The 15,000-nt window shown below is 34.8% G+C and overlaps 1 protein-coding gene across 1 annotated transcript in view; it reads right to left on the minus strand.

Moving 5' to 3' along the window:
* The window catches only part of LOC137634994 (phenoloxidase-activating factor 2-like), a 28,764-nt gene that overhangs the window by 13,081 nt on the left and 683 nt on the right, over positions 1–15,000 (minus strand). Inside the window, exon 2 of the mRNA XM_068367595.1 lies at positions 12,019–12,885. Within this exon, the coding sequence (XP_068223696.1) occupies positions 12,019–12,885 (867 nt within the window). The remainder of the gene's footprint in view (positions 1–12,018; positions 12,886–15,000) is intronic.

Here is a 15,000-nt window from a genome sequence, read left to right on the forward strand (position 1 = left end):
GGATTCTGTTAGTTGGAAATGTGTTCTGTAAGGTGAAAATTAATACAGATTGAAGGGTAAACACAATGTATTTAGGGTACTGTACAATTGTAATTTTTAGGATTTGTTGTAGCCTGAGATATATTGGTCCAACAATTTTCTTTTCACTGAACTCCATTCCCTGAAATATTATTTCATGCAATATGTCCTTTCGAGAGTTAAAAGATCCTTGGCTAAGTTGGCTCTCGTCTTTTGCCTACACAAACACCCAATTAAATAGTTTGGTATATGCCTTACATATTCTTCTCAGATATCAGACAACACTTAATACACTTTGCACTCAAAGAAACTGGACAGGACAACTAATGATGTAGAAACCAATAATGCATGAGCTTGCCTTGGTTTGCATTTATGGATTTTGGGTTGACCCAGCGATGGGGCAAGGGAGACCATTCAGTGTCTTGCGGCAACTTTTTATCTAATGTTTATAAATTAACGGTCTATACGCTAACGGTCTATACGCAACTCCTAATCTTCTTAGCATGTTGCGTAAGATTTTTCATAACTCTGGCCATCCTTTACATTCAGATCTCCCTGGACAATTCTTCCTGTTCGTAATACTATAATACTAGGCAGGCAGTTAATTCTAATAGCCAGGCCTTCTCCATCATGAGGCTCAATACTACACAGTATTCTAGAAGTTTTATTCCAGCTGTTACCAAGTTGTGGAATGATCTTCCTAATCGGGTAGTTGAATCAGTAGATCTTCAAAAGTTCAAAGTTGCATCAAATGTTTTTATGTTGACCAGGCTGACATGAGTCTTTTTATTGTTTATATATGACATATCTGTTTTTGACGTTGTTAATAGTTTATATAGGACATATCTGTTTTGACGCTGTTCCTCTTTTTAGAATGATATATTGTTAATTTATTCTCATCATTTATTTATTTCCTTATTTCCTTTCCTCACTGGGCTATTTTTCCCTGTTGGAGCTCTTGGGCTTATAGCATCTTGCTTTTCCAACTAGGGTTGTAGCTTGGCTAATAATAATAATAATAATAATAATAATAATAATAATAATAATAATAATAATCAGCAGACATCTGTATTAACATTGAAAACCAGTATGAATTCTATGTCTGGACAATAGACATTCACAGACAGCCCTTCCTTTTACGAATCCTTGATACATTAACGGAAGGAAATTAACCTTTGCAAAATCATGTTCTAATTATAAACGTTTCTAATGTGGATCGCATGATGTAATAATTTGAATTAATTTCCCATCCTCGTTGATCTAATTTCTTCATCTATTCCTATCATTATTAATTAACTGCATGGTATGTTTAATCATATGGTCTTACCAGTATTAACTTATGCATAAGAAACTTGTTCTAGAGAATCTAGAGCCTTAAAACATAAGCTAGTTAAAACTCAAAGAGCGATGGGAAGAATATTGATGGGAATAGCACGAAGAAACAGAAAAAGAGCAATATGGATACGAGAGCAAATTAAAGTAGAAGATATTCTAACATGTAAAAAAAAAAAAAAAAAAAAAAAAAAAATGCGCATGAGAATGATAGATAATAGATGAACATTAAGAATAACAATAATGAGTCCCTAGAGACTGCAAAAGAAACAGAGGGAGGAAGAAATGACGATGGATGGATGAACTAAGAAAGCTTGCGGGTGTCCACTGGCACAAAAAGACCTTCAACAGACGACAGTGGAAACACATGTCTGAGGCCTTTTTTTCCACAGTGAACTAGTAATGGCTGATGACGATGATGATATTTAATTTCCATAAAGAATATGAAGAGTGAAGGTTTATGTAACATGCTTCAAATGATGCAAAAAAATAAACGACCTGGCAACTGCGGAACAAACCAAAACCAGAACGGCTGTCACAGGCAATTGGTTTTCACACAAACTCTCCTCTCTAGGTTTGAAATAATCCTTTCATACTGAGCTATATGTTACTTTTTAAATTACTTCTCTGGTATATATGAAAATGCAGTTTCCATACTCTTTCATTCCACGTAAATTGAGATGTTATCCATTTTGAACCGAAAAGAATTAACTTTAAATTCATTCGGCGAAGAACCATACATTTATAGAACGGTCATTCAGTACCGCGCATTTCTTAAATATGCATACATAAGTAAAAGTAGAAAATTTAGGATATGAATCAAATAAGAAGCCATACATTATTTATCATATATATTTTAAAAGTTTTTTTTTTTTTTAGTCAAAATGTAACTTTATCGGCGGTTAATTACGTATATATGCATTTGTAATAATTTCAGTCGTCTAATCTATAACGCAAGTATTATAAATTTTGCTATTCCAGTCCTCAATTGAGCTAAAACATTTGGTTTCAATAATAATTTCATGTAGATATTTTTCCAATTATCAAAATTCGTCAAGCACACGTGTGTGTGTGTATATATATATATATATATATATATATATATATATATATATATATATATATATATATATATATATATATATATATATATATATATATATATATATACATATAGATAGATAGATTACATATTAGTCACAAAACAGCACGTAACCAATATCTATGAGTAAAATCCACAAAAGAGTAGAAGACCAAGTACCAAAGGCTTTCGTGTATCACGCACAATTTTCAGGGTAGGCCTACCCTGAAGAAGTGTACATAATACACGAAAGCGCTTGGTACCTGGTATTTAACTTTCCTGTGGATATATATATATATATATATATATATATATATATATATATATATATATATATATATATATATATATATATATATATATATATATATATATACTCATACTATTATTACTTGATAAGCTACAACCCTAATTGGAAAAGCAGGATGCTGTAACCCCAGGGGCCCAAACAGGGAAAATAGGCCAGTGAGGAAATGGAACAAGGAAAAATAAAATAATCTAAGAACAGTAACAACATTAAAATAACAATTTCCTATATAAACTATTAAAACTTTAACATAACAAGAGGAAGAGAAATTAGATAGAATAGTGTACCCTCAAGCAAGAGAACTCCAACCCAAGACAGTGGAAGACTATGGTGCAGAGGCTATGGCACTACCTAAGATTAGAGAACAATAGCTTGATTTTGGAGTGTCCTAGAAGAGCTGCTTACCATAACTAAAGAGTCTCTTACACCCTTACCAAGAGGAAAGTAGCCACTGAACAATTACAGTGCAGTAATGAACCCCTTGAGCGAAGAATTGTTTAGTAAACTCAGTATTGTCAGGTGTATGAGGACAGAGGAGAATCTGTAAAGAATATGTCAGAATATTCGGTGTATGTGTAGGCGAAGGGAAAGTGAACCGTAGCCACAGAGAAGGATCCAATGTAGTACTGTCTGGCCAGTCAAAGGACCCCATAACTCTCTAGCGGTAGTATCTCAACGAGTGGCTGGTGCCTTGGCCAACTTACTACTTGCTACTTGTATATATGAAGGGGCTAGTGTTCGATCCCAGTATGAGGTAGAAATTTGTGTATCTTAGAACGATATTGTGTTGATTTAATATATATATATATATATATATATATATATATATATATATATATATATATATATATATATATATATATATACATATACATATATATATATATATATATATATATATATATATATATATATATATATATATATATATATATATATATATATATAAATGGACATTGACACTATATAATACATAATATAAACGGAAGCGCATGAAATCACAAGAGAACCGATCTCAAGCAAAAAGGACATACGGGATGTCGCCACCAGCAATGTTTAAAGGTGGAACTTTCCAGATGGTTTGCCATCGCTAGGGATGCAATGGCTGGCCGACCAACAATAACTCCTAAGCGCGGGATGCTGAACATTTAGGAGCATATGACTGCGTCTGCCGTGATCCGGCTATTTCGTGCGTTTGTTCGTTTTTCAGATTGTTTAATTGCATGATTTATCTACTGCGTTGATTATATTTTATTATTTTGAAAGCAAATGACAATTAAAATATACTTTGAATGGGGCTACACTCGGACACGCTATCTTATTTCTCTTCCTCTTATTTTCAAGTGTTTATAACGTATATTAATTATCTTATTTAATGCTGTTACTGTATTTGAAATATTTCATTTTGTTTATTCTTCTCTCGTAGTTATCTATTTTCTAGTTTTTCCCTCACTGGACTATTTTTCCTTGTTGGAGCCCTTGAGTTTACAGCATCATGCTTTTCCAACTAGGGTTATAGCCTAGCTTGTAATAATAATAATAATAATAATAATAATAATAATAATAATAATAATAATAATAATAATAATAATACGTCTTTCGTGAAACAAATGGGTATTATTATTATTATTATTATTATTATTAGCTAAGCCTTAATCTTTGATATAAAAGTAGGATGCATAAGCCCAAGGGCTCCAGCAGGGGAAAATAGCCCAGTGAGGAAAGGAAACAAGGAAATAAATAAACTAGAAGAGAATAAATAAAAAACCAAAATAGAATATCTTAAAAACAGTAACAACATTAAATTACATCGTTCATAATAAACTATAACAATTTAAAGAAAAAAAAAGAAGAAGGAAATATGATAGAATAGTGTGCCGGAGTGTACCCTCAAGCAAGAGAACTAGACCTATGCCCTAATGTTTTAAGGACTGTGAAACAAACGGGTACTATGCTCTAGTGTTTTAAGGATAATATCAAAACAAGGAAATATCAAAGCACACAGTTACTAAAGGAATACCAAACTCATTTTCTCTTTCAAAGAAGATTTATGAGTCTGTCTTTGGCTCTCCAAAGCATTTCTAATCTTCCACTTCAGCACGCTCTCGTGAATTCTGCGTTTATCAATCTACGTTTGAATTCTTGATCAAACTAGATCCGTTACGCGATTGAATATTACATCTTTTCAAACCTCGCACGCATAACAAATGCGTCTTTCAATGTATATTTGTTAAAAAGACGTTCTTCTTTACATAACAAGATCCTCTTCTGATAAACGTATTATTAATACTATTTTTTCCTATTACGTATAATCAGAACGTCTATTTTTCCCTGTTGGAGCCCTTGAGCATATAACATCTTGCTTTTCCAATTAGGGTTGTAGCTTGGCTAATAATAATAATAATAATAATAATAATAATAATAATAATAATAATAATAATAATCTGTTTTCCTATAGTTTTGTAATATATTATGCAGGCAAATTAACAAATGAAATCGCAGATGATGTCCATGATTTTCAAGTCATCTCTCGACATCTGCCATAAATCAAAGTTATTTCTGATTCTAGATATAGGCCTAACTCAATCAATACAATCATACATAGGCCTACAATAAAACAAGACATTAGAATGAGAATAATTTCTGTGGCAGAATATATAAAAATAAATCAGAGAGAGAGAGAGAGAGAGAGAGAGAGAGAGAGAGAGAGAGAGAGAGAGAGAGAGAGAGAGAGAGAGACCGGTTACGAGTCACAAAGCGTATATATTTGAAATATGATGTCGATTGAACACGAGACAAAGTCGTAATTTACAAATGTAAGAAAAATATGTCTTAGCTAAATACTGAGACATTTGAGGTGTAGAAGGCAACGTCCTAAGAACATGTACCATCAAACCATGAAGGTAATATTTTTTCTTCTTACCTTCACCCCAATAGTTATAGCATAAATATGGCAAAGAGAAGAAGAAGAAGAAATGTATATAAAGTAAATAGCGAATGAGTCTAACTCTTTGCAAACTAAACACACCCCCCCCCCCCCCAGGCCGCCCCCCCCCCACCACCACTCGTGCTACTAATCTTATATGGTGTGGATAATTTAATTTTCATTCACTGTATATATATATATATATATATATATATATATATATATATATATATATATATATATATATATATATATATATATATATATATATATATATATATATATATATATAAACAATAACACCTACACGAAGATACACTCAAAAACACACACACACAAATATAGAAATGATAAACGGAAACACACCAGAATGCTTGGCTGAGCATTGTTAGCTGATACTGCGCGTCAGACTATTTGAAAACCGGAACATTTCAGATTTTCACTTCTATTTATAACAGTTCGCTTCGTGAATAAACGTTCTTACGAACAAATTATATCAAGGGATGCTTAGAGGTTTGTGAAGTGCTTGGCTCGAACATCTCATTGAAAGATATTTGATACGCTGTGTAGTAACATATCTGCCACATCTAAATGTTGTTGGTTATGTTATTATCATTATTATTATTATTATTATTATTATTATTATTATTATTATTACAACAACAACAACAACAACAACTACTACTACTACTACTATTACTAGGCCTACTATTACTTGCTAAGCTACAACCCTAGTAGGAAAAGCAGGATGCTATAAGCCCAGTAGCCCCAACAGGTAAAATAGCCCAGTGAGGATAGGAAACAAGGAAAAATAAAATATCTTAAGACTATAAATTTAAACATCTAAAATAACTAGTTGCATTAAGGGATATCTAATACAGTGAAGTAGCATTACTAAAACTTCTAAAATGATCGGTAACATTATGGAATGTTCCATGAATTTTTTAGTAACAGGCGCATCTAAATTCATTGGTTATATTTAGGTACGTTCGATGGATTGCATATTAACATACTTAAGATATATAAAATAACTGTTTACAGTATATCAAAGTATGCTTTGTGCATTGTGTGGACTTATACCTAAAACATCTAAATTCAAATTAAACAGAAAACAAATCAAGTGCATAGCAACTAGTTCATGGTTATTAAATGCGTGGCATATTAACTATAGTCCATTTCTTTTAGCGATGCATATTTGCACCGACTAGCAGCGGTGCCCTTTTAGCTCAGAAAAGTTTCCTGATCGCTGATTGGTTGGACAAGATAATTCTAACCAATCAGCGATCAGGAAACGTTTCCAAGCTAAATGGGCACCGCCGCGAGTCTGTGCAAATATGCATTATAGTTAATATGCCACGCATTTAATAACCAAGAACTAAAACCTGAAAAAAACATCATCGCCAAATAAGATTAGGTCTATGCTTCGTTGGTATTGTATAGATTACAGGCAAACCTTGAGCCATTTAAGAGATTGCGCATAACCTTCGGCCTATTGGAAACGTCCCTGCCCTGCGATCGCCAGACTGGGGTTCGACTCTTGCTCAAGTTCGTTTGTTTCGTGTAGTGTCTGTAACCTCACCATCATTGTGAGCTAAGTATGGTGGATTTGGAGGACCTATAGGTCTACTTGCTAAGTCATCGGCAGCCATAGCCTTGCTCTCCCTGGACCTAGGTTAGGTGGAGAGGCGGCTTCGGCGCTGATCATATTATATGATCAGTCTCTAGAGCATTGTCCTGCTAGCTAGGGCATTGTCACTATCCTTTGCCTCTGCTATTCATGGACGGTCTTTAAACAACATCTTTTTTCTTTTAATCAAATACAGTAAATGCTTTACCATTTAATGAGTTATTGGAATTATATCAATTGGTGAGTAATGTCGAGTGTGCAACTACTTCAACTGAACGAACAAAGATAAAAGGACAGTGAAGCTCCTGTAGAGAGTGGGGTTCCCCTGCTGTATAGGACCGGAAAAACAGCCGTCAAAGTAAGTAAAGGAAGTCCAATCGACAAGCAATCATGATATTTCATTTATCACTGCTTGTAAAAAAAATTAAACGCTAACACTGCTTTCCAGAAAGTGTATTAGTTACAATACAATTTTCAAGTTGTTACTGGTTCTAATTACAGAATGAAAATACAACCGTTGGGGGAATCATATGTTTAGCTAATGTGGCTTTACATCGTCTATCTGGTAATTTACAAACTCTATCGCTTACTTACAAGTTATTATTGTTGTTGAATGTCGGCAGTGCTACATCTGTTGCCTCCCGGCCTTCTAAAATCGGTCCGCAGGTTTCTGGTCTCAAACAGTTTAAGGTTTAATGGGCACTAGTGAATGACAGAGGCAAGGGACAATAACCATGACCTAAAGACTGACCAAAAATAACCATATATACATATGACCAGCGCCCCCTTCATCTAAGCTAGGACTAGGGGGGGGCAGTAATAGCTGCTGGTCTGCTGATGGCTCAGCAGATAGATCTATAGACACTAAAAAGACTACAAGAAACTAAATTACTTAGATTAAGCGTGACTTGAACCACAGTCTGGCAGATCACCAAGTAGTGATGTTTCTCATAGCCTACCACAATCCAATTCCCAGAATACTTCTGATGTTTTTCTTTTTATTTATGAACTTTCATGATAATCAGAATCTCGAAAATTTTACAGTGTCTAATCATATTTGTCTCTTCTCTTAAATTCTCAGTTCCATCAATATTTCGAGTGTTCGGGTGATTTCAAAGTAGTCTTGGATGAGTACACATTTCTCATTGTCAAATCTACTGAAATCTACTCCTCTCCTAGCTAATTTAGGGTCATTATGCCCTTTTCGCAATTTTTGGAGTATATTACATTTGAAGTATTGCATATCTTTTCTTTCTTTCTCGGGTTTATCAAATCAAAGGCGACTCGTTTATTTATACCAAATTTAACACTCTATATATATATATATATATATATATATATATATATATATATATATATATATATATATGTATATATATATATATATATATATATATATATATATATATATATATATATATATATATATATATATCCTCCTACGCCTACTGACGCAAAGGCCCTCAGATTTCGCCAGTCGTCTCTATCTTGAGCCTTTAAATCAATCAATACTTTGCCTGTCATAATCTACTTTATGCTTCATAGTCTTCGGCCATGTAGGCCTGGGTCTTCCAACTCCTGGTGAACTAATCTCTCATAGGGAGTGCGAAGAGCATGCCCAAACCATCTCCATCTACCCCTCACCGTGATCTCATCCACATATGACACTTGCGTAATCTCTCTTATAGTTTCATTTCTAATCCTGTCCTGTCATTTAGCTCCCAATATTCTTAAGAGGGCTTTGATCTCAAAATCTACAAAATCTGCTGGACATTGTTTCATTGTCATACTACGACTCATGTTTTTACAGTAACACAGATTTCACTAAACTGATATATAGCCTGATTTTTATTTGTAACTTCGGGCGATTTGATTTCCAAAATTTACTTAACCTAGCCATTGCCTGATTTGCTTTATTTTCAAAACTTCACTAAACTCCAATTATAATAACCTTGTATTGGAGACCATAGTTCCTAAATACTTAAATGGCTCTATCCTATCTCTTTCCAATGATATTTCATCGTCCATTGCATATTCCGTTCTCATCATCTGTTTTTCTTCTACTTATCTTGAGCCCAACCTCATGTGATATTTCATGCAAGCAAATCTTGTGGAGTTCTGCTAATAATAACAGCATCATCAGCATATTCTAAGTCAGCTAATTTCCTATCACCATTTCAGTTCAACCCTTCTCCATCATCACCAATTGTTCTACGCAATAAATAAACTTTGATATAATTCTGTCTGCTGAGTATTTTGTAAACAGCTCTTCTAGGACACTCCAAAATCAACCCATTGTGTTCTCGTTTTGGGTAGCGCAATAGCCTCTGTACCATGGCCTTCCACTATCTTGGGTTAGAGTTCTCTCTTCCTTGAGGGTCCACTCGAGCACACCATTCTTTCTTATTTCTCTTCCTCTTGTTTTGTTAGTTTTTATAGTTTTATGGGATATATTTATTTTAATGTTGCTACTGTTCTTAAAATATTCTATTTCTACTTGTTTCCTTTCCTCGCGGGGCTATTTCCCTGTGGGGGCCCCTGGGCTTATTATAACTTTCTGTTTTTCCAACTAAGGTTGTAGCTTAGCAAATAATAATAATAATAATAATAATAATAATAATAATAATAATAATAATAATAATCATGTATTTACCAAGGAAAGAATTCCTTTTTACCCGGAAAGATTCGTGGCTACTATATATGAAAATCATCAAGCAAATGGAAATAAAATGTTGATAATCTCGCTTAATTCTCAAAATCTGAAAATTATATTGTAGGAAATATTATACAATATATCGACGTACTTGAAGTAAACGCAAAGTAGATTTTTCTTGGGGGAAAAATTCATCAAAATTGAATAAGACAACTTATGCTGGAGGAAGTTCGTGAGCTTCCTTTCCTAATATATATAACCTTGAATATAACGACAATTCCCAACGGATTATTATTATGATTATTACTTACTAAGCTACAATCCTAGTTGGAAAAGCAGGATGCTATAAGCCCAGGGGCCCCAACAGGGAAAATAGCCCAGTGAGAAAGGAAACAAGGAAGAATAAAATATCATAAGAACAGTAACTAAATAAACTATAAAACCTTTAACAAAACAAGAGGAAGAGAAATTATATAGAATAGTGTGCCCGAGTATACCCTCAAACAAGAGAACACTAACCCAAGACAGTGGAAGACCATGGTATAGAGACTATGGCACTACCTAAGACTAGAGAACAATGTTTTTATTTTCGGGTGTCCACCTCCTAGAAGAGCTGCTTACCATAGCTAAAAAGAGTTTCTTCTACCCTTGCCAAGAGGAAAGTACCCACTGAACAATTACAGTGCAGTAGTTAACCCTTGGAGTAAGAAGAATTGTTTGATAATCTCAGTATTGTCAGGTGTATGAGGACAGAGGAGAATCAGTAAAGAATGGGCCAGACTATTCGGTGTATGTATAGGCAAAGGGAAAGTGGACCGTAACCAGAAAGGATCCAATGCTGCACTGTCTGGTCAGTCAAAGGACCCCATAACTCTCTAGCGGCAGTATCTCAACCGGTGGCTGGTGCCCTGGCTGAAGGATTTCTGTGCTTTTGACTTGGAGAGTAATTAACCCTTTTCCTGAGTACCGAGTGCCTTAGAATTTCGACATTTTCGAAATATTTATCACTGCTTTAGAGAAATAGGCGATGCAAATGGGAAGAAAATTATTCCTTAGTCATAGTTGCTAGCAAGATAACATAAGCAGTACTGAGAGCAACGATGGATGAGGACATAAAAGAAAACAATAAAGATACAAGTAATATAAAGGATGGGGTAAACTGTGCATTTATCTAAACACAATAAAAATAATGACTGAATATGTAAACCGCTCTACCTTCGTTCAATGCTTTATTTCACTTGTTTACAGTTAAACTTATTTAAACATTTTATCATTAGATTACATATACAAAAGTAGATTAATCTTATTTGCAATCATAATGAATGATTGAGATAAAAATTTACTTCTCTAATTTGAATTGTAAGATCGTCTGACTATTTTGGACGGATTAATTTTTGCACATATTTTCAGGCTTTCATTATATCACTAAGTTAAACTAAACGGAATTTCTTATCGACAATCTTTTCTTTCACAATATATACATACATATATATATATATATATATATATATATATATATATATATATATATATATAAAATATGTGTAGGCTACATAGACAATGTTTTAGTTCATTCAAAGCCACAAACATGCATACATAAGCAACGTATTTATTACATTTAAGACCACAAAACATATAGGCCTACATAAGCAATGTATCCCTTACATTCAAGACCACACGTAGGCCTACATAAGCATTATATCAGTTACATTCAAAGCTACAAAATATGTTTATATGAAACATGTATTTAGTTCGTGCACGGTCACAAAACATGCTTACATAAGGTATTAAACATGCTTACATAAGAAACAGACACAGACAATATATATAGAACATAATTTAGTAACGACCACGATAAAAACATGTACAAAAAACACACATTCCAATAATCTACTAAATATATTACAATTTCAATAATCATGCTTACAGTTAAAACCAATTGCACATTAACAAACATATACATCAAGATATTTACATTAGCGAATAAAATAGAAATTAAAGCAATTATTAATGAATTTCACACATGGTGTTTGTAAATAACAGACGAGACAAACGCCACCAATGTCAAACTTACCGCGATGCCTTGCGTATTCCTCGTCCCACAACTGGGCAAGATGTCCTCCGTGATTTTAGCCGTGGCTCTATTTGGAGGAAGTGTCGTAGGACGTGCGGTTGTTGTTAATTTCGAGCCCAACGTAGCAATGCCGTTGACTCGCTCACTATCTGGTAAGTTACAGCAAATCTGTCCAGGGATTTCGCAGACGATGTCCGGATTTGGATTTGGGTATAGCGTCCTCAGGTCTATGAATCCAGCCCCTGAAGTGACGATGGTGCCTGTTTTATCGCACATGTTGGTATCAACGCAATCGCAATGAGGGTGGCTTGAGGATGTGACCACCGGAGGGGCTGTGGTAGGCTCGGAGGCGCAGCAGACGGTGAAAGCGTGAGGGCAGTTAGAATGGGATACGTAGATCCCAAAGGCTTCCAGGGACGTGCTTCCATTCCCGTCGCTTACGACGCGTTCTGCGCTGCAGTTGACGAAGGATACGCAGTCGCAAGGCGTGTCAGGAGGCAGGGTTGGGAATGCCGTGGTTGTAGTTGGAGGGGAAAGTGTGGTAGGCTTAGGTGGGAAGCAACATACATCGTAGAGGTCAGCGCACTGTGGTCCGTTTCGGTTGCGCGGGGGAGGTGGAGGCTTTGGTCCTCCAAAGCGAAGGTCTATGATGCCCACCCCAGTCGTACTGATGGTGCCATTAATACACAGGTAATACTTGACACACTCGCAGGGAATTTGTTCTTCTAGGGGAGAGACCGCTAAATTGGCAGGGTCTTCTGTAGTACCGCTAAGCCACCAAAAGTCTCCATCGGCTTGGCCAGACACATAGCCTGTCAGCAGCCATAAGCTCAACACCAGAGGTGTTTTTAGTATTCTCAGACCTCCCTGGAAATAAGGAAGAATAAAATATGATTATCAACTGATAAAAAAGAGGGAAATCATGACTAGGTTTGTGATTGCATCTTAATTGATATATAGATATCACACAGGGACAAAAAACACCAGAAGTACATAATCTGCAAACGGCATGAAGGGTTGCACAAGCCTTTACTTCTCTGTGCATATAACTATGATTATTATTTCTGTATAGTTGCTGAGAGATGCTAATATCATTGTTATTATCATTATTATTAGCCAAGCTACAACCTTACTTGGAAAAGTAGAATATTATAAGTCCAAATTAAGGGCTCTGATAAGGAAAACATCCCAGTGAGGAAAGGAAATAACAATTAACTGAAAAAATTAGAATATCCGAGATGAGTAACAAACTGTTCAATATAACAGAATTTACAATTTGAACTTTTGAAGTTCCACCCATTCAACCACCAGAAAGATCATGCCATGGTCCCAGCTGCAATAAAACTTCTAGAATACTGTGTAGCTTAAGCATTGAGCCTTATGATGGAGAGCACAAGACTCTTAGAATCAACTACATACCTAGTACTACATGCAGGATAAGCCCGGTCAGGAAAAATATTAATGCAAAGGATGCATAGAATTAATGTTGTTAATGTGTTTATTTTTTATTTCAATTGGTTATTATTTCTCATATCGTTTATTTCCATATTTCCTTTTCTCACTGGGCGATTTTCCCTGTTGGAGCCCTTGGGCTTATGGCATGTTCCTTTTCCAACTAGAGTTGCAGCTTAGCTAGTAGTAGTAGTAGTAGTAGTAATAATAATAATTCTTTTTCATAATTACGGGTAACTTGGTCACTCAAACACTTTTGTACACATATCATTATTATTATTATTATTATTATTATTATTATTATTATTATTATTATTATTATTATTATCTAAGCCCCGACCCCAGTTGGAAAATCAAGATGCTATAAGCCTAAGGGCCCAAACAGGGAAAGATAGCAGACCATTTAAAATGAATTACTCCATTCCCCTCCGAAGTTCGACCCATAAAGAACGAAGATATTATAAAACACAGGATACATAAAAAAAAAACTGTTTATTTAAGAAGGGTATGTGCAATTACTCTCGTATTTCTAAGCATATTTTTGTAATTAAGGTTTTTTTTAATGCAATCAAATGAATATAACGGTTTTATACAAAATTAGATAAACTATGAGACTATCTCTCTCTCTCTCTCTCTCTCTCTCTCTCTCTCTCTCTCTCTCTCTCTCTCTCTCTCTCTCCTCTCTCTCTCTCTCTGTGTGTGTGTGTGTGTGTGTGTGTGTGTATAGGCAGTTTTCTTATGAACACGTTACTATTTCATAATCATTGTTCCACGTTTTTAAATCTTTAATTAACTTTTCATTTCTAGAAACATATTTCCAGTTTCCGATGTGGGGAAACCGGGAAATTAGTCAATACTATTTCCCAAGAGGAAATATATTCTTAAGCAATAAATTCATCACCGTATCATTTCAGCTTATCCATATTACAGTTTTCTCTCCCCTTCTACTTCTTCTTTGTCTACATCTCTCTCTCTCTCTCTCTCTCTCTCTCTCTCTCTCTCTCTCTCTCTCTCTCTCTCTCTCTCTCTCTCTCTCTCTCTGGGCGCACCTTTGTTTTTTTTTTTTATTCCTTCAACTTTTATGCATGGCATGTTTTGTTTCACTGGTAGCCTACATATTGCATTTAAATTAACTAGTATACATAACAACGAACTCACAATAGCAAATTATTCCCTAAGGTTACAATAATGATGAACATTTAGTAAAACGATCGCAATTTCGATAGAAAAATCTTTAACGTGCAAGGAAAGGTTAAACCCAATTGGAATATGCATGAAATTTAGGCCAAATAGCCCGTGCTGGCTCAGCTGAGTCCAATCTAGCGCTGAGGTAATGGGGTAAACCTCAAGATGGACGAAGAATTAGAAAGCCAATAAGTGGGTGCAGCTACGAGGCTGAATAGACCCGTAAGTACTGTAAATCTGTAATGCCTACAGGATAATGTGCAAGGTGTACTGGTGGCATTACTTACCTCTGGGGAAACCAAATCACATAAACATATAAAGATATTAATGTTTCTGCTAAATTGA

The sequence above is a fragment of the Palaemon carinicauda genome, chromosome 45 (genome assembly GCF_036898095.1).
Source record: "Palaemon carinicauda isolate YSFRI2023 chromosome 45, ASM3689809v2, whole genome shotgun sequence".
Lineage (NCBI taxonomy): Eukaryota > Metazoa > Arthropoda > Malacostraca > Decapoda > Palaemonidae > Palaemon > Palaemon carinicauda.